The 22,067-nt window shown below is 36.1% G+C and overlaps 1 protein-coding gene across 1 annotated transcript in view; it reads left to right on the forward strand.

The window, feature by feature from the left end:
• klg (klingon) overlaps positions 1-22,067 on the forward strand; it is a 37,752-nt gene that overhangs the window by 10,263 nt on the left and 5,422 nt on the right. The window contains exons 3-10 of the mRNA XM_088236752.1: positions 1,470-1,559; positions 3,085-3,212; positions 8,151-8,345; positions 9,538-9,676; positions 11,759-11,856; positions 13,234-13,355; positions 19,844-20,024; positions 21,395-21,562. Coding sequence (XP_088092878.1) covers positions 1,470-1,559; positions 3,085-3,212; positions 8,151-8,345; positions 9,538-9,676; positions 11,759-11,856; positions 13,234-13,355; positions 19,844-20,024; positions 21,395-21,562 — 1,121 coding nt within the window. The remainder of the gene's footprint in view (positions 1-1,469; positions 1,560-3,084; positions 3,213-8,150; positions 8,346-9,537; positions 9,677-11,758; positions 11,857-13,233; positions 13,356-19,843; positions 20,025-21,394; positions 21,563-22,067) is intronic.

A 22,067-nucleotide genomic window follows, 5' to 3' on the forward strand; every position in this document is an offset into this window, starting at 1 on the left:
AATAAATAAATATACACACATACATACACAATATATATGCACATGCAAATCAATATTGAACATAAATCCTTCTCCCTTATTTTTTACATATGTCCTCCTAAATGGAGCGTGTGGCCATCACCAGACGCCTCTAGGAGATTCCAACTGTATCGCCTCCGCTTAATGACAGTTGTCCGTTCTCTTATTACTTCATTCCTTACTAAGTTAAACCACGGCACATCCAATATTTTTCTGAGACACCTATTCCCAAAACTCAGAATTTTGCTTTTTCGGGCCCTAGTGAGGTGCCACGATTCGCATCCGTCGAGGAGAATAGCTGTTGCGCAGGCGTTATATAGGTGGCATTTGGTTTTCACTGAGTATATATCCGATCTCCAGACAGCCTTCATACTGCTGAATGTGGCGCCTGCTACTCCTAGCCGCACTTTCTTTTTAATAATTTCACTTTGATTTTCTTGTCCGTAAATGCTATTCTATGGTTCAAATTTGTTACTAGATATCGATTTGATAGTAACTACCAGAAAAGGTATTTACACACACACAATACAAGGCTAGCACAACGTGAAGGCTCGTCAGTACCGAGGTTTGTAAACAAGTATGGCCAAAGAACACTTCATTTTAATTATTAAAATTTCCAATTCTAAACAGATCTTAAAAGAAAATGTCCAAGAAACTTTTAAGAAAAAAATTACTAAATGGCCAATATGTAACAAAGCCTTATATTGATAATTATTTTATGTTAACAGACATCTATTTAATATTTTGTCCATAAATTTTGTAAAAAAATACGTATGCTTTTAGTTCTTAATAATCCTTATATTACTTTTTAAATTTATATAATTTCTCTAACGTTTTTCTTTGTAAATAAAAAATAAGAAACCTGCTGACAAGCCGGTTTCGCGATTTATTGGGTTTCATTAATTTTCTTTTTATATTTTTTTCTGTTCGTGTTTACCTTCTTAAATAATATTAAATACAAAACAAAAGTTGCCAGTAAATTAATTTTAAAAATATTTAAATGTCCGCTAATGAAGTTTAAATGTAAAACATTTTTTTATTGAACAGATTATTACCTACGCCTTAACTTCATATTACTAAACTAAAAAAATAGGTGGACTATTTTCAATTGAATTTTTATTTTTTAGGAGTTTTACTTGAGAGCGGGTTCAGTGAAAAATACTCGTCCAAAATTTTCGTTATATTTCACACACAAGACTGTAGTTTTCATCCGTTCGGATGTAGACATTTATAAAAATATTAAATAATAATGGAGCGAGGTGATTCCTTGAGGTACTCCGGTCATCGATTTTAGATAAAATAATTTATTCACTCAAATAAGATCTATCTTCGTTCTACGTTCCTGTGTTGAAGTCAAATTGTTATAAACATAAAATAAAAGCCTAAGGAAGCGCTGTTTTCAGCGCTGGTGACCTAATTTTTGTAAACGTTTGTATTTTTTATGTTTCCAGATGACAGTCCACGATTTTTGTCAAGAGGTCAGACGTATAGAGCTGTGATCGGTGACACGCTGCTTCTACCGTGCCAAGTGCAAAATCTAGGTAATTAGTATATTTATTAATTTGGCAAACGCGCATTTGCGGTCGCAGGCCCTACGGCATGGAATGCTCTCCCGGCAGAGGTCCGAAACTGTGAGAGTGAAGTGATGTTTCGGAAGAAAATCAAAACCCACTTTGTCTCTAAATCATTTGAATGTCATTTCATTGAACAAAACAACCGATTTCCTTCGAGAACCTATTAGAAAACTCCAAAATGGATGTAGTTAAGTCCATCAGAGATTTAGGAGTTGTTTTGGACTATAAACTGACATACAACGAGCATATAGATAATACAGTAAATAAATCACTGAAATTACTTGGCTTCATTAACAGAATATCCTCTGATTTTACTAATGTCCGTACAATCAAAACCCTTTATTGCTCAACTGTTCGCCCTCTTCTAGAATATGCCTCCGTGGTCTGGTCTCCATTCTATGTCAATCGCATAAATCACATTGAATCAGTCCAACATCGCTTGCTTCAAAAAATAGCGTGGATGCTCGGACTGGAGAGAGATAATTATTCTTATGCTGAAATAGAGTCAATGTTAAATATTTCTAGTCTACAAAAACGTAGAACTAATATTGACTCCATATATATGTTCGGCATGCTAAATGGTATAATCGATGTGCCATCATTACTGGGACAAGTAAAATTTAATATTCCGACTCGTAGATTGAGAAACAATGAAATACTGTTCATCGATCAGCATAGAACAAACTATGGCCTCAATTCTCCAATGACCCGTCTTTGTCGTATTGTTAACTCAAGACAAGATCTGGACTTTTTTGGTTTAAGTTTACAACGATTTAAACGAGCACTAAATAAATAGTCCAGATCTTGTCTCGATGTCCCTTATGTTTGTCAATGCTTTTTTTATTTTTTAAAATGTTTTAAACTATTCTTTTATTGTAATATTTAAACCCTATACATTGTATACATGGACAATATCCGTTAATAAATAAATAAATACATTTTTAGCATGTGGTGACAAAGTACATTATTTTTCTTAAGTTAAAAAGTTAAAATTAAATTTATATCTTTATATAATCACTTTGTAAAGCGCCCTTGAGGTATTACAAAAATGGCGCCATATAAGTTATCCATTAAAATAATAATAAGAATTACTCCGTATGGATCCACCGGTGAAAGGATTTTTAAGTCCGAATAAACAAAAAAAACTTTTTCTTTTATTTTTTTTATTATTTCATTATTATTGCAATATTTTATTTATTTTTTACGTGTGAAATGATGCGGAGTGGCTTTTTAAAGATACGTTTTTTTTGCTATTTTTTATATTGTATTAGAAAACTTTAATTGGCCTATAATTTTGGTTTATTTGTAAATATTTTTTTTGTTGTAATGGCTGTTGTTTTCTTTTAATAAATAAATAAATTTTGAAGGGGATAATAAATAAATTTATTAAAAATTAAAATTTTCCGTTGTTTCGCCAAATTCCCGTTTATTTTTGATCCACAAGGTATACCTTCATTTAGCGATTCTAATTCCTTGTAATTTTTATTTTTAGGATCTTTGGTTTTACTCTGGCGGAGGGGGGCCGCGGTCCTGACAGCCGCAAGTCTGATGGTCATAAGAGATGACCGCTTTCGCCTCGTTGACGGCTACAATCTACAGATCACCCAAGTCGGCCCACAAGTAAGGAGACAACTGGCTTAAAGCCGACATGCATCCAACATGTGTTCGTCCCCAGCTAGAATACTGTACTTCTATTCGATCGCCGTTCTATAATGTTAGTGTTAATAGACTAGAAGGGGTCCAACAAACATGATTTAAACTGGTCGAGTGCCGGTTGAACCTTATCTGTTTGGATAATTTATATAGCGCCATTTTTGTGAAAATCACCTCAAGGGCGCTGTACAATAAATAAATAGCCCAACACGTCTTACAGCTACAGAGCGCATGGACGGTTGGGATTCTAGTTCCTCATCTCCAATTATGATATATATGAGCTAGATAACAGAACGTCTTGCAGCTACAGAGCGCATGGACAATAAGAAATCTAGCCCCTATTTACATTTTAATTTTTAAATTTTTTATTTGACAATGAAGTTTAAAGTTTAAGGGATATTTTCGATAAACGAAATAAAAAGCAAATTTATTCAATTAGAATTTAGATAACAACAGGTCTCGCAGCTACTGAGCGCATGGACGGTTGAAATTCTAGACCCCATTTACTAAATTTAGATATTTGATAGTTGATAACATTTACATAATATGATAGCTTACATCACAAAAAGTCTTGCAGCTTCAAAAGGCATCGACAAATGAGCAAAGAACTAGTAAGTATGGCAATTAAGTGAACATGTAACAGCACGAAAAGTAAAATATAAAAAAACTAAACAAAGATAGCATTCCTTAACTTATTATTAAGGTTAACAAGACAATAGACGATACTCAAACTCAAACTCGTCCCTGTTTTATTTTGGTGTGCAGTAAACAGGATCTATTGTCTTTTTCCTGTAAAAACACTTGGTTCACATTTGGCTGTTCCCTGGGAGATGATCGTAGAAACGCATCTGTGTGCGTAGTGTAGAGTGTAGGTACCCAGGAATATATCTGCTTATTTTTTATTTAGTTTGTTATTACTTACGCATGTTTCCCGCTTAAAATTTCTGATCATTATTATTTTACTTTGATTAAGATGTCAGATAAACTTGTGTATTACGCGATACAGGAAAAAATGTATCATTTTTATTTTTAAATGAACATAGATAGGTAGCACTATATCATACAGAAATTGTTTTATAATAAATAGTTGAATTTCGGCACTTGATCTTCACAAATAAACACTTTTTTAAACAGTTTTAACAGAAGCACAGTTATAAAATCACGAGAGTTTGTGGCGTATTTTTGGTTAGGTTAGGTTAGAACAAAGCGTTAAATACAATAACGTTTATAAAACAATGCTTTAAATTAATTATCTCACTCTTTGTTTATGGCATGTTCACACCTTAGCGACTTAACTCAATGTTTACAACAATTTAACACATATTTGTGTATTTTAAACTAAACTTGCAGAGAGGAACTATATATCTCTCTTCTCTAACTATGCTGAGAGTATGCTGTACCATAGAATAAACTCCTATCAAAATCGAAGAATAATGTTTTACCAGTTATTTTTGTACAAATTGATTCTTCTTCTTATAGTTCCTCTCCCCGGTGGACCAGCCCTTTTAGAAGCTTCGACACCAATATGGCTTTCGAAGAAATCATTTCTGATTTTTTCTAAGTCAGTATATTGTATTTTGAAATCCTCTAGTGTATTGTCGTCATTTACAGATTTGGCAGTAGCCAATAAATTTGTTAATGATAATTGAGTCAATCGGTATCTTATTTCAGAAGACATGGTAACAAAATTTTAAAATACAAGATTAATTCACTTTAATAATGTAGCAAGGTAATTTAAAAATAAATATTCGCCGAGTTTATATACCTACGTAGTACAAATCTATAAAATATTTATAAATTGATACTAAAGTTTGACATATCTGTTGTGTCGTAATTCTTATTATGGCGTATCTAAATGGCCATAAGAAAATAATTCATTGTCTTACGCATAAACGAGAAATATTGTCAAAGAATGTCAAAGAATTCAGAGTACTGAATATTATTCAACAGTATATATTGAGAACGGTACTGGTTTTACACACATAAAAAGAGACATTTACCCAAGCATCAACCACAACCATAATACAAGATACTCTAATAGGGATCTGATACTAAGTGAAGGGGTCCACACTGTTCTGGCATCGAGACAACACTTTTACGTAGGCAAAACGGTCCATAACCTTTTGCCAGAATCGTGGAAAGACGGGAGTGTTGTCAAGTTACGGAAGGTGTTGACCTCGCTCTTTCGTGACATTGGTCGTAGGGAGTCAAAAAAGTTGATGCATGCCACGGATTGGAGATTCTTACTGGATGTCGAAAATAAAAAATAAGGAATAATTTTAAAAAATATATATTTATAGATGACAACAATGAAGTTTCGCATAAATAAATTGTCTATGTTTTTATGAATGTATGTATGTGTATGCGCATGGATGTATGTACGTGTGTGTATGTACATGTGTATATATGTGTTTATATATATATGTGTGTATATATGTGTATGTCTGTATGAATATGTATCAAAAATGTAAACACGAATAAGTTTATATTTTGTTTGTCTGTGCTCTATGTTAATTTGTTAACTATTATAATATATTAAAATGTAATTGCCTAGCTTGGAACGGGGTATGTACCCTTGTTAGCTGGGCAAAGTGAACATGGAATTGGATTTTGATAAAGAGTGTAAATAAATAAAAAAATAAATTTAAAAATAAATATTTACCGAGTTTATATACCTACGTAGTATAAATCTATGAAATATTTATAAATTGATACTAAAGTTTGACATATCTGTTGTGTCGTAATTCTTATTATGACATATCTAAATAGCCATAAGAAAATAATTCATTGCCTTACGCATAAACTAGACATATTGTGTAGGAACCTACCTACCTACGACAGGAATTACGAATCGAGTTAATTTTCGAACGTTATTTGAATTTACACATCACTAGTAGAAAAAAGACAAATGAACATTACGCATAAACGAGAAATATTGTGTAGGTACCTACCTACTACATGAATTACGAATAAATTTTCGAACGTTATTTGAATTTGCGCGTCACCGGTGGACAAATGGAAAAAAAACATGGAAGACAAATAAACAACGATAAAAACTTCATATAAGACTGTAATATGAATCGGGAATGAATTTTAGGAAAGAATTGATATTTATCCGTCTCAAATAGGACCAAAAAGAAATGTTTGGTCAGTACAATGCCTCTCAGGCACCGAGTTACTGATAACAGCGGGATTTTAGAGTTTAAGCGAACTGTATGGAATTGTTACTCACTTTTAAAGTTCTTCCGATTGTTTCTTAAATGAAGCACTCCACTATTGCTGCAGCACGTATACCGGTATCGTGTAGATGCTGTAGATGATGATGAACTGTACAATTTAGTCTATTTATAACACACTAAACTTCACTTTGTACGAATAAGCTGACGCAGTATATGATAAAGATGTATTAGAGAGGCGAATTTTCACATGTGACTTTTTCACAGAACGGTAGAAGCAACAAGAGTTTTGAAATAGGAAGGAAAGGAATATTTACAGTCTTATATGAGTTGCCAGTGTAGAAAATGTAAAATCAGTACTTAACAAGGACTGAGTGCTGCAATGGAACCAGTCGCGCAAGTTCTTAAGCCAAGAGATGCGCCTTCTACCTGCACTACGTCTTCCTTCAATACAAATTAATAAACAGCAAAATTGAGAGGGAAATCATTTTATGGAAGTCTAGGCATTTACGGGGCTTATGACCTGTCATTGGCTGGTTTAAGTGGCCACTTTACACACTGTGTAACATTCACCATTCTGCCCATGTTTGAACATCCGCTTTTCTCAACTCTTCCATCTGTTTGTGAAGTAAAAGAGCTGAAACCTTTATCACGTGCGTGGGTGACATTCATCCGGCTGAACTAAATCACCTACTAGGCAACGCCTAAAAACGATTTTTCAAATGTTATACTTCTTCTTTTACCAGGTTGTCAATTCAACAGTGTTTGAGTATGTCCAAATGCATGCAGACTAGCTGGATTTCTTTCCTAGGGAGTTCATTCATTTTTTAATTTATTTCAACAGAGAGGGAAAACCTTTTTGAGAAGGGAATATGAAAGTCTAGACATTTACAGGGCTTATGACCTGTCATTGGCTGGTTTAAGTGGCCACTTTACACACTGTGTAACATTCACCATTCTGCCCTGTTTGAACATCCACATTTCCTCAATTTTTCCATCTGTTGACTTTTGTGAAATAAAACAACTGAAACCTTTATCACGTGGGTGAGATTCATGTTATTTAAATGTGCCAATATGTCTTCTTGCTCATACTGATCATCGTGGTTTCGGATATGACAGGGTTTAAAAAAACACCCAGTATGTAAATAAACACACATATATACACATGTACATACACACACACGTACATTCACCCATGCGCATACACATACATACATTCATAAGACATAGACAATTTATTTATAATGCGAAACTTCATGGTTGCCATCTGTATATATATATATTTTAATTATTCTTTACTTTCATATTTTATTTTCGACATCCAGTAAGAATCTCCAATCCGTGGCATGCTTTAACTTTTCTGACTCCTACGACCAATGTCATGAAAGAGCGAGGTCAACACCTTCCGCAACTTGACAACACTCCCGTCTTTCCACAATTCTGGCAAAAGGTTATGGACCTTTTTGCCTACGTATTAGTGTTGTCTCGATGCCAGAACAGTGTTGACCCCTTCACTTAGTATCAGATCCCTATTAGAGTTTCTTGTTTTATAGTTGTGGTTGACGCTCGGTTCCCGGTGAGAACACAAAATATTAAATGTGATTTTTTAAGCCTGGTGGTCTGCGATATAATTGGGTCTCCTGGCCTGTTGTGGTGCAAAAAATAAAATAAAATAAAAAATAAAACTACAATGAAACGCGCGCTGAGTATTTGAGACGAATGTTTGCAGGACGCGGGCGACTACGTGTGCCAGATCAGCGACCGCGAGAACCGCGACCAGGTGCACACGGTGGAGATCCTCGTGCCGGCGTCCGTGCGCGCCGCGCCCGACGGCGGCCGCGTGGTCGCGCGTCGCGGCGGCGGCGCCACGCTCGAGTGCCGCGCCGCCGGGAACCCCGTGCCCAGTGTCGTGTGGACGCGTCTGGTGAGTCCCCGTAATACGTATAATAATTAATCGTTTTTTATAATGGCAACTTTCTAACGCCTAGATACTCGTATATGTACCACCTAGGTTAAACAGAACATCTACAATATTTTATTGTCAAAATTGTCGAACGGTAGCTCAATATAACTCACCTATTGTTAGATTACAGAATACCGGGAATGAATATGCGTCATTTTTTAAATATATTTAGTTTATCTCTGTCTAACTTAAAAAATAAAATGACCAACATATTTTTATCAAAAAGAGCAAACTAACTTCAGGAAATTGGGTTGGAATGGTTATAATTTGATTGACTTTAAAATATATATGTATTTCAAGTAATTTATTATGTGTATAGTACGAGTATATTATTATTTCAAACTCGATTTTTTTATATTTTTATTTTTAAGCACTCTTTATTCCACATATATGTAAATGGCAGGAATGCCGTATATAAATAAATAAATATGTAAATAAGTCAGAATCTAGCGGCATTATTTTTTGCATCTAGCCGCTCGTTTTCAAAACTGACAGTTATGTCAGAATTTAATTCGATGTCAGAATTTAATTCGACTTCAAAGTTTACTTATTTCTATCTCTTATTTTAAATAGGCTTTTAAGAAAAAGGTGCCTTAAAAAATTAAAGTAAAAATTATTCGCTCTAACATAATTTTTGACACTTTTAATGAGTAGATAAACGTATCGAAAGGTTCTAGACTCCTCGAGACAAACCGATGTACTTACATCAAAACTTGATGGTGCGGGGATCGGTAGTGTATCTTCATAATTGATCGGGAGAATTTTACCTTCAACTATGACGTCATACTGAAGCTATGTCATTTTAGTGCGTAGATATGTGTGCTGTGACGTACGCTTCCCCTTGGTTCATATCGATGTACCTATCCAAAACTTAAGGGTTGGTAGTATATATTTATAATCGCTAGAGGGAATTTTTTTTCAACTATGTCGTCAAGAAGAAGGTATGACGTCTTTATCTTCCCGTCATAATTGAGGCCCAGGGCCCAGTATGCAGCAAATAAATCAAACAAAGTCAATGTGGCGTAACCATTATACATTCAGAAAAGTACCCCTGACGGCCTCCGCTGATGTTCACATGCTCAACTTGGAGCGGATGTGGAAACATAAAAAGATTTCTTAATTTAATAAACATGAAATATTTTTTTAATTCTAGAATGATAGTTCGCGAGTCGGAGAGGGCCCCCAGCTGGTGCTGGAGCACGTCGGCCGAGCTGCAGCAGGGAAGTACCGGTGTACCGTGGACAACGGTGTGGGCTCCCCTCTACATCGAGATTTCGTGCTTCAAGTTTTGTGTAAGTTTCTGCGCGCTTAATTACCGCGAGGGTAGGCTGAAAACTGAAATCTAATACACACATGCTTGTATAACGCAAACGAAATGACCCTCGAAAGCGCACCATGTGGAAGTAACATTCTCCCTCTGCGCGCATGCGCAGGTTTCAAGGCGTTGCGTTCATCCAGTGTATTTTTAGAAGCGAAAGTATAGAGACGTGTTGACGCGAGATAACCTAGCCGGACCAAAGGGGGGATTCGAATCCCCCATAGAGCGATTTTAATTTGATAACTCAAGTATTATTAAAGCTGCTTGCCGTATATTTTTTGTAATCGTAAATCAAAAGAAAGAAGCGTTTTCCTGTTTTTGTTTTTAAATTTTGAAAAATTTAAATATTAAAATAAAAAAGTCGTAAATAATACAAGGGTCAATTTCACTTTATGTACAGAAGCATTCGGCAAACTAACAAAAATTAATAAAATACACGAATGAGTAAAATATGTGTACGCGAAAACATGAATAAATTATTGCCCGGTCATAAACACTTCCAACGTTTTATCTCCTGACGCCATATACAAGTAGGCGCTGAGGTTGTTTGGTCCCCCCGTTTGGATCATCTGTAATTTTTTATGCTTAGTGAGTGAAGGTGGTACATTGAAAAAATATTTAAATATAATCTGTAATACAATGTGCTTTGATATTTCCCAATATTAGTTTTTGTTGCATCTATCTATGTAGGTAAACCCGTATAAAAATATATGCAAGATATATGGTGGGGTATCGGTAGGGTATCGCACCCGCAGGCGGCACAGCAGGAAGCGACTGCAAGGCAATCCACGGTCACTCGCTCAAATATTCTTATATTCACCCAAATTACAGCGGACCACCCTGCAATCAACGCTCACCATTCCTTTCACAAGTACATAAACACATTAGCAATCTGCAGTAAAAAATAGTATGCATAAATAATACACTATGTTTCAGGGGCATTGTGCCTTGTTCAATAGCCACATCGCCATGGCTCTCAAAAACCTGTATGGCGGTTTTATATCTCTAATTGATGATGGAAGTTTATTGTATAGTTTTATTCCACTACAGCATTGAAAGCGCTGGTCCGATATGGTCCTTAGTTTGGGAACAATGAAGGATTTGTGTGTGTTAGCTCTAGTGTGGTATGAATATATAAGTTCTATTAAGGAGTGGTTAGATCGAAATCTTTTCTCGCTTAATTGTAATAAAACACTGTTTATTCCATTTTACAACTCAAAATCATCTTCCCCTTCTTCTTCCCTTGGTGTAATGTTTTATTATAAATATTGTAATCTTGGCATATGTAATAACTGCGAAAACATGAAGTCTGAAAGGTGTACAAAATACCTGGGAGTAATCATTGACTGTCAACTTAAATCTACGTGGCATGATCAGATAAACCAAAATCTTAAGTCTGGTCATGTCAACAGCAGACATAACCGAATGGCATGTACGACAAGAAGTATGAATGTGGAAGAAGCTAGGAATATATGCCAGGATAGACGGGTGTCGCGGTCTGTTCTCTCTGCCTACCCCTACGGGACAATGGCGTGATGGTAGTAGTAGAAGTAGTAGTGATTTAACGATGGGTTAGTGACGATGCCGTTAATAGATCTTTAAATCGATGGGTAGTAAAGTTTTGTGGTTGTGAGCCTGGAAAAACCGTTATTGTTGATGAAACAACGCTCGTCCACACACCTCGCCCGTAACTGAAATGGCTCTGCGAAACCTGAAGTTTGAACCGATTCCACACATGATTTCCACAACCGATCTTTTTTCTCTACTCCATAAAGACCTCGAAGGTAATCATTATACCTCGGATGATGATGTGATGGCAGCTATCGAGTCTTGGATTCAAGAAAAGTCGGAAGAATTTGGATGTTGGAAGAAATATGTTAGGCTTATCGTTGACTATGTCGAAAAATAAATATGTAATTTTGAAACTTATTAATTGTACTTTTAAAATCCGCTGATATCCACTGCCTTACAACCAGTGGGGGGGACGTCCCATCGTCTTGGTCCAACAAATCGCCAGCAGCACATCAGCTAAAATAATCTTACAATTATTTTACAGACCCTCCCGAGATCTCCGTGGAGCGTTCCTGGGTGCATAGCGGAGAAGGCTTCAGGGCAGAGTTGGTCTGCACAGTTTTAGCAGATCCAGTTGCTGAGGTAACCTCATGTTTTTGTCATTCAAAACATTAATTTATCCTTTAATTTCATTAGTACAGGTAAACGTCTTTTTACTCCGGGGTTCCATTCCGAGAGACACCGGCGCAAAAAAAAATCGGCGTAAAATGAACACAAATATAATGGTAGATATAAGGTTAGGTTCCGTGTCGAAATTCTAAGAACAATCTAACATGTTTATTTAATACATATATCATATTATTATATTCAAAATAAATTATAAATGTATTTAATAAATACAGTTTAAATTCGTTTACAAAATAAATAATAATCTCTTGATTTAGATTATTATTTTTTTATAATAAATACTAACTCACCAGTTCGTCGGTATTAAATTAAATTCTCACACTTTTTGAAAAAAACATAAAATTTAATTTGCTTTGATTGTTGCTTCTTTTTTTGCAGAATCATAGCATAAACTGCAAAAATATGAATAGCCTTTTAATTTAAATAATAATAAAATTAAAAGTAAAATCATACCTTTTAATTTTTCTTAAAAACAAAACGAAAACTATCTCGAACACAATTTCGCATACACAATAGGCTGCTTGCGTACACGGTAATAGAATAAAACAACGTGTAAAAGTGTGTCTGCTATTAGAGTTATTGTCTGGCGCCAACCGGCGTAATGAGAAATTCCAGCCCAACCCGGAATTAAATTTTTAAAATGTTTTCGTGTACACGTGAATATTTAAAAATTTTGGAGTAGGATGAAACATCTCAAAAACGCACGCAAAAATAAATAAAAAATGTTAAAAATAGTATTCATTTTAAAATCGTAAATAATGACGTCACTCCTTATATCTACGTGTAGTGTTTCCGGTTTCCGCTTAAAGCCTCCGCGCCTTGTAAGGAACGTTTTGACCATAGAAAAAAAATAGTATAATTTGTATAATTTGACATTTTAACCAGAGATTATGTCAACTATCTAGGTTTTTTCTAAATAGAAATTTTCTTAAAAATAACCATAACAGAAATGAAAAAAGGAATGAGCAAATTACGATCAACTAAATGAAGTAATCAAAGCAATATTCCATAGATTCTTGTCAGGTCAGTGAAAGTAAGAACGCCAACCGTTTCATGACGTCACTACTGAAAAGTGACACACTGATTACAGTCACAAATGACTGCGCCAAATCGCATTTTGATAAATGTAACTTCAAAAAATCATATCTTTGTAAATAACGCACAAAAAAAACATATATTTCTGTTTAGTTAAATAGTACGCTAATAGAAAATAAATAAATTAGAAAACAGTGGAATTCCTCATTGTAAATCGGCGTAAATCAAACCGGCGCAAAACGACGTTCACGTGTACTAGTGATCTCATAACACTGTGTTTTTTTTATTATCTTCCAGGTGTCTTGGTACCAAAACTCCTTCCCACTATCACAAACAGAACGACTAATTATGGCGCAGAACCAACAGAACCATTCCCTTTTGATCAGCAATGTGCAGCCGGAAGATTTTGGCAACTATAGGTAAGTAATAATTTAATAAACATTTGTATACAGCTTGCCCACCACATATCGCGTACCGCACCTGAGGACATAAGTCTCCTTGGCGGTGGAATACACGGAAAACTTCCTTGTTGTCAAACGAGAAAAGCTGCCTGAAGGAGCTCTCTGTAATCTGTAGCCTAAGGATCTTTTTGCTGAAAGAAAGTAATCCAGAAGTACACAATATGCACTTCATTGAATTGAGAAAAGAGGGAAGTGAGTTCTTCATTGACTGGGATTAAATTGATTGGACAGGATAAATTTGCCGAAATGATTACAAAACTTTTTGAAAGCCTCGAAATTCTTTTTGGAAGCCACAAGATCTGTATTTCCGACAGGACCTATAACAGGGCCACGGATAGTAGCGAGAAGCTCCATTCAGTAATCATAGAGAAGAGGAAAAGGACAAGACCACAGGATGTGTTCAGAAGATCGGTTAGGATATCCGCAGCAGTACGAAGGGGAGTCAACAATATTAAAAACAAATAGTTTTTTATTAAATTTACCATGACCTGATAAAAACTGCGTAGTCCAGTGATTGAAGATAACCCAAGAAAATTCTAAGCCCCGACGGATTGAAGGAAAAAAAGAAAGGTAACCCTCCCTGAAGGGGAAGATTGCCAAGCATTAAGAAGAGCATTTAAAGTTAAAAAAATATATATTCGATTGAGATATTCCTTCAATTGGGAGTAGACGGACGCCACCAATACCAGAGAAACGCCTTCTTTTTGGGTGGAAATTTGCAGATTATCGCTGAACCTCCAGATCTAAAGGAAACAAGCCCGTTAGAACATTTGTATACAATCACTTACCGACTTTTCTTTAGTCTACCGGTTTCTTCAAAACACTTATTACACTAACATACCAATTAAAAATGCCTACACAATGCTGGGCTTCATTTAAAGAATGTCCAAATCCTTTAAAAAACTTAATTAGTTGAAGACTTTATACTACACTTTTGCAAACAGTAATTTACAAATTTTAAAAAACAGTAATCAAAGAAGCGTTGATTGGTATCAATCTCGGTGTGAAGGTAAACGGTGTAGCCATCAATAATTAACAAAATTATACTTGTGGTTTTTAGCCGAGAGAGTCATCTAAATGTAATTCTCCAACTTAAAGGTGTCAATATTGAAAGAGTGAAATAGTTCAGGTGGGTACTTAGGCAGTATCATCACTGAAAATCTAGACCCCGACATTGAGATAAAATGCAGAATAGAAGCAGCCCGAACAGGATTTAACAAAATGAAAAATCTTCTTTGTGACGATAGTATAAACCTTGAGCCGAGACAACAAATGGTCAAATGTTATGTATGGTCTGTCTTACTGTACGGTGTAGGGGCGTGGACTCTAAAAGTTAATATTATAAACCATCTTGAAGCATTTGAAATGTGGATCCACCGTAGAATGTTAAGAATATCTTGGACCGATATGATAACCAACAATGAAGTATTACGTAGAGCCATCACAAATACAGAACTGTTCACCACTGTTCAGCTCCAAAAGATTTCATATTTTAGCCATGTGTTTTTTTTTTTATTTTTATTTATTGGGGATATCAACAGTAATATATGTAACAAAAATACAACAAATAAAATATACAGATAATAAAACCAATGACAGATATCCACAGAAATACATTAAATACACGTACAATACATACTAGTGTGTTTGTGTGAGTGTAAGTGAGTGAGAGGGTGGGTGAGTGGGTGTTATATTGGAATGAGAGTGGACATGTGTGTAAATATTGCACAAGTGTCAAGTGTCGAAAATACAAATATATTAAAAATATTAAGAATTAGAGATAAAATATAATAAAATAAAATAAGATAAGATAAAATAAGACTTTATTATTGAAACTAAGTATAAGACAAAAAAGTATGTTTTAAGACGCGCATTTTAAATGTTATTTTTTTACAATCAAATGGATCAATAAGGGGAAAGTTCAAATTATATTCACTAGCAAAACGTATAAGTGGAGAGTTCTGGGCATAGTTCGTACGAACTGCTGGCACATGAAATAGAGAGCTCGACGTGTGACGGGTGCGGTAGCCGGGGACATTTAATGATAACTCCGACAAAAGAGCCGGACTATCAAGGCGTCCACTAAGTATGTCATGAAGCACCCCCATGTCCAACAGTAGACGGCGATCTTCTAAAGTAAGCAAGTGGTGTTTTTTGCAGGAAGACATATAATTGAGATCGGTATTCCTGCATCTCCAGTTAAGATGTCTAAGAAATGTCCATTGAATTTTCTCGAACTTTTCTTTATGTGTGACATATTGCGGAGACCAAACAGAAGAGGCATACTCGAGCAAACTGCGAACATGACCAAAGTAGACCATTTTAATACACGCGATATCTTTAAATACCTGACATGTACGAAGTACAAAACCAAGGTTTCTATGTGCACGGGTCAGTATGTCATCGAAGTGATTCTCAAATGTAAGTTTGCTATCAAGAATAACACCCAGATCGCGTACGGTATCAACTCTCTGAACAGGTTGGTTTTCTAGTTGAGAGGTGATAAATATGCCATACTTCAGCTTGTCACGAAGGGGAAGATCGAGGGACGTAGAGGGGTCGGAAGAAAACAGCTTTCCCGGCTTCGAAACATCCGAGCATGGACCAGGATTAGAACTGTGGAGGAGCTGTTTCGCACTGCTCAGGATAGGGAAGCTTTCTCCCGAGTGATCTTCAACGTCGCACAGTGTTTTGAGCCATACAAGCTACAAGATAAAAAGTCACTTTTGAATTCTTAAACGATGACGTCATGGGGGCATAACCAGATAGTTAGTGTGACGATTGTAAGCCTAATTGGGGTGATTAATGCTTAGGGTGATTCATACCAGAATATGAAAGTCGGATAATTGGCTTTTGAAAGCCTAATTACATTTATTTGCATTTTGGTGTCCGACGTGTAAAGGTTGTTTATCCAGTTTAAAGTTTTTTATTTCGATTTAAAAAAAAATGGAAGCTATTTTGGAAGGTATGTTGTATGGTTTTTTTTTCTAATATTTTAATGTATTTCATTTAGGTATTTAAAAAAACAATAATTTAACTCATGTATTTTTCAGTAGTTAAAAAAATATCAATTTCTAACTTCTCGAGAATTTATCTCGGAGAGTATATCAAAGTAGCAAAATATTATTTTTATTTTTCAATAGACCAATTTATTGTTAATTCATTACAGTTTCGATATTTTACCGCACGAAGTTGCATCTATCTTATTTTGTTATTTTACAGGTACCAGATACGAGATTTCCAAGCAAGAATTGTACATGATGTGGAAGAGTTTGACGAAGAAAGAAAGGCTTCAAGGAGTGTTAAATAATATTGTTAGTAAATTTGAAGTCGGTGAACTCAGTGCAAGTGGTGAAAAACTGTTAAAAAATCAAATTAAGCTTATTTGTTTAAATATAAGCAGAAAATGGACCGAATCTGGCTGTAAACTAGATAGATTTGTTAAAAAAAAAAATTGAATGGCTCGACGGTAGTGAAAATATTTTGATATGTGAAAACTTTCGACAAAGTCCTTCAGTAGACATGAATGAACCATCTACGTCTACTGGAAGGCCCGCAAAGGATTTTGGGGCATGCAGTGATCAGTACAAAAGGGCAAAAGTGCGTGATTTAGTGAGTACGAAGACATCTGAAGAACTTTCGTTTGCCACGCAGGTATCTATTCGAGCATTAGGAAAACGCACAGATGCCGATCTCCTAAAGAAAATTTTGAAAGCTACTCCCAATGAAGTAGCAAAAATACGTAGGGAACGTCAACAAGTAAACAAACAGCGGGCATTGACAATTGAGGAAGCGCTAAGTTTATACGTTGACTGTAAATTATATTTGCATTCCTACAAAGTTATGCGTAAAAATGCCATAAAAACCGACCACAACATATATCCGGCATTTTATAGTTTAAGAAAAACAAAAAAAACATGTTGCCTGAGCGAGGAATTTGTCAAAATAACGGAAACTAGTGCAGAAATCCAGCTACAAGTGATTTTAAATCATACGGTGGAACGATTGCTAAATGTAGAATCAGAATTCTTAAAAGAAAGAGTTCCTTCAGGTTCTGTACTGACTCTTATATGCAAGTGCGGTGGAGATGGAAGCTCGGGACATAGTAATTATAAACAGAAATTTCACACAGAGCATGCAATAGATGAATTTTTATTTATTATGTCATTCGTTCCAATACAACTAAGGCTTAATGATGACCCTAATATAGTAATTTGGCAAAATTTAAGCCCTTCCTCAACCTCTTATTGTCGTCCTATTAAATTTATTTTCGCCAAAGAAACTGATATTCTTACTAAGTCTGAAATTGAAAAACTTCAAGATGCAATTGAAAAACTTGAAAATTTTAATGTTAATATTGGAGGTGTAGTATTTATTGTCCATAAAATTTAAAATGCTTTTAATAATGGTAGATGGTAAAATTTGCAACGTTTTGGCTGAAAATAAGTCAACCATGTCCTGTTATATTTGTGGCGCCAAACCCAGTGAAATGAACTCTATTAGTATTAATAGAGTTTCTCGACAAGAATTTTATTCCTTTGGCTTATCTACATTACATGCTCTTTTTATATTTCTCAAAATACATCTATTTGAAAATCACTTATAACAAATGTTTTATTTAAAAACCTTTAAGTTTTATTATCATCATACCATATCCGCTCCCTATGTGGAGCATATGGATTCCATAATCTGCCTCCGGCCAAGCGATCGACCTCCCGTACATCCTCCCAAGTTAAGTCCACGTACCGCAACTCTGACGCAAACTGCCCACAAATTGTCAACAGTGGACGACCAGGACGCCAAGAACCTGATGCTTTGTAACATAGGCAAGCATGGTTAAGGCTCTCGGAAGGCATACGTAGTACATGGCCTTGCCAGCCAAAACGCCTTGGATGACAGTAGATACCAAGGGTTGCTGTGTCCGTTGCCTCACTTCTGTGTTCCTTACAATGTCAAACTTTTAAGTTTATTTAAAACCTTTCAGTTGTCATGTTTAACATAATAAAATCAGCTGTAAAATGGTTATTCTGACAAAACAAGTGAAGGCAGATTAGTTCTCTCGGGTGAAATCTTTATTTTATGCCTAAGTATCTGATATAATTTTCAATGATTTATTTTATAGGTTGACCGATTTATCAGTCAATAGAATTAAAGTAATAATTTCAATTATTTATGATCCTTAAATACATTATTGGATGCAGATATCAATTTCCAGAAAATTTATTTCGTTTATGAAATAACAAAATGTGACATATTTTTAATAAAACGAATTATAATTACATATTTAATAAAAAAAACCTCTTTTTGGGATTAAATGAATCGCATACGTGAGTTAAAAGTACATTCAGAATTTTTAGTTTCTAGCTTGTATGAAACGAAACACTGTGCGTCGGGGGGACCCGACATGACACGTGAAGAGGAAGAAACGGTAATTTGTAGTTATGTGGAGCCCCCAATACAACACACGGGACCAGAATCTGCTACGAATAACAAATATTAAGGATCTAGGCGTTAGATTTGTGAGCACCGTGACATTTCATGATCACATAGAGACAAGCAGTGGCAAAGCATTGCAGAAGTTAGAATTCGTTCGGCGTACTGCCAGAGTTTTCGAAAATACCCGCGTACTGAGAACTCTTTACAGCTCCTCGGTGCGAAGTAGACTCGAGAATGGCTAGATAATTTAAGGGCCACGTGAACGGAAGTCCTCTCTTATGATATAAAAAGACCAAAAAGAGATATCTCTACATGAGAAAGAGAGTGCGGGTATTATTAACTCTACCCGACAAGTTTCTCCAGGGTATGCTTGGCTACAACAGTTTTTAAAAAATAATTTTTGACGCGTATTTACGTACTAAAGTGTCTCGATGATTTGGGGGCCAAATGAACTGATATACTCTCCTATGATAGAGAAAATCTTAAAGTTTCTGAAATATCTCTACATGAGAGAGTGTAAGTAACCTTTTCTCTATCCGACGAGTTTCTCCAGGGTATGCTTGGCTACAACAGTTTTTAAAAACGAATTTTTGACGCGTATTTACGTACTAAAGTGGCTCGATGATTTGGGGACCAAATGAACTGAAATACTCTCCTATGATAGAGAAAATCTTAAAGTTTCTGAAATATTTCTACATGAGAGAGTGTAAGTAACCTATGCTCTATTCGACGAGTTTCTCCAGGGTATGCTCGGCTACAACCGTTCAAAGACTAGAAGGAATGTGCATTTGACTACACATTTTTATCGATTGTTGCGTGGTATGGTCGATAATCCTGAGATTATAAGGAGCATTGGTTTGTATGTATATAAAAGGCTCAGACGACCTTTTCAAAAGATGCTAAAAATATTATCATCATCAGTAAGAATTAAAAATTGTTGAATTAATGTAATAATTTATAAGAGTTAAAAAATTAATTTCAAATTAAATATTTAAAAAAATGTTTTCTAGCTGTGCGGCCGACAACTCGCTGGGCAGGGCCCGCCAGCACGTGGAGGTGTCCGGCAGGCCGGGGCCCGCCCAGTTCCGCTCCTCCCCGCTGTCGCGCTCCCCGCACACCTACACGCTCTCCTTCCAGCTGGACAGCTACCCCCCGCTGGACGAGCTGCGGCTGCTCTACAGGCAGCTCATGGTGAGCCAAACAGAGAAGCCGACGCACAGAGATGCGGAACGTTTTGCCTTTCCGAGTCTGAATACCACCCGTGCTTAGTTACTATAAATACGATATTCGAAAAATATCTTTATATTTTCCATGATAGTTTTCAAAAAACTGAATAGGTACGAAGGTTTTCACGGTCACTGTTATCAATTTGTTTCTTTTTTGGGTGATACCGTGTGTGTTGGATTAGTTCCGACGTTTCGGCTACCATTGCAGGAGCCATCTTCAGGGTAAACTGATTGTCGAAACGAAGACGAAGTGCTGGACGAGTAGCCGAAACGTCGGAACAAATCCAACACTCACGGTATTACCCAAAAAAAACAAATTCATAAAACTGTTTCATAATATTTTGAATATTTTTGCGAAATACATAGATTTTATCATTAAATACTGTTGCGGGAGGATGATATACGACATCGCTCTGCTCTTTCTGTGACACGTTGAACAACACTGATCTATTTTTAAAAAATATATTTATTTATTTGTTCAATCAGAGCGCAGCAGCAAAACTTTATTTTTTCAAAACCTAATAAAACCCATTGTTTGAATCAGATTTATAAAATTTGTTTTCATAATGTAGGCACATGCCTAAAGTTTTGTTTTGCTTAGATTTTAAAGATCAAATCAGGTAGGTGACGTCCCCACTCTCCATACACTGAGTAAACCGATTTCTGGCGTTGGTCATGACTCTTACCAGCACATCAGGCGTTATCTTGGCAATTTCTTCCTGGATGTTGGTCTTCAAACCTGTTAGGGTCCTTGGACGGTTTACATAAACACGGGATTTCAAAAAACCCCATAAAAAATCACAAAGGGACGAATCGGGAGAGCGGGCGGCCACTCCAAATCGCCCCTAATTCAGAGGCAGAGGATCCGAATACCACCCCCGTAAGGGGAGGACAAAACAAAAGAACGTGTGCTTTCCGCTCGGAAGGAAGCACAGTCTTAACTGAATGAGAATCCCACAGGGACAGTTGCCTGGCCCACCATATTTTACCCACCTAGGCGTCCGCGCATCTGAGGAGCTCCCAACGCGATACCCAAGTCCGGACAAACTGACGGAAGAGTGCGAAATTCGTACTGTTGGCCATCAGATCCACATTCCACGCTGGTCGCATGACCCCTGTCAGACCATTCAGCATCTCATCCCTGGCATCATCCAATAGCACACAGTGCCACAGGATGTGTTCGGCCGATCGATGGTCATCTCCGCAAGCACAGCTCGAGACAGGGGCAAGTCCAAGATTGTCTCTAAACTCCTCATGTCCGAAACCATTTGTAATAATAATAATATTACTTTAAATGTAAAAAAAGTGATTTTTCCCTATTGTTGATAATTCCAGGTGAACGAGTCGTTCCAGCAGCCGGGTCGGTGGCACGACGTCACGCTGCCGGGGGCCACCGGCTCCGGCGGCCTCACGCACAGGGTCAGCCACGAGCTGAGGGGCCTCAGGCCGTCGGCGGTCTACGAGGTCATCGTGCAGGCCAAGAACAGATACGGCTGGAACGAGGTCAGCGCGAAACCTCCAAAGTCACTCATTTATTTATTCGTTTCAATATACTTGTTTATATGGGAGTTAATAATCATGGTTTGTTAACAAAATAATACGATATCTTTATTTACTGCATACATGTATACCAGGGGCGAACCGTGTATAGAAGCGATTATGCACAGCTTATCATTATATTTGACTAACCATCATAACGTTTTACTGTAACATTATCTACAGAAAAACAAATTAATAATTACCATTTATTTTAAATCATCCCCACCGTTTGTATTTTTATCCTAATATAAATATAAATTTTAATAAAGCGCGCCCAGCGCCTGTGGTGAGCCAAGAAACTAGCCGATTATTCCAGCTTATTTTTTCATACAAATAAGTATACTATATTTCGAATGTAACCCCAGTGCGGGTTTTTTCTCCTAGATTAAACTTGCAGATTACGCAAATTATTTGAAGATTCTTGATTTGGAAAACAGTATTTCAAACATTGTTTCTTAAGGACTATTTT

The sequence above is a fragment of the Micrasema longulum genome, unplaced genomic scaffold (genome assembly GCF_059751315.1).
Source record: "Micrasema longulum isolate JH-2025_06_02 unplaced genomic scaffold, ASM5975131v1 h1tg001602l, whole genome shotgun sequence".
Lineage (NCBI taxonomy): Eukaryota > Metazoa > Arthropoda > Insecta > Trichoptera > Brachycentridae > Micrasema > Micrasema longulum.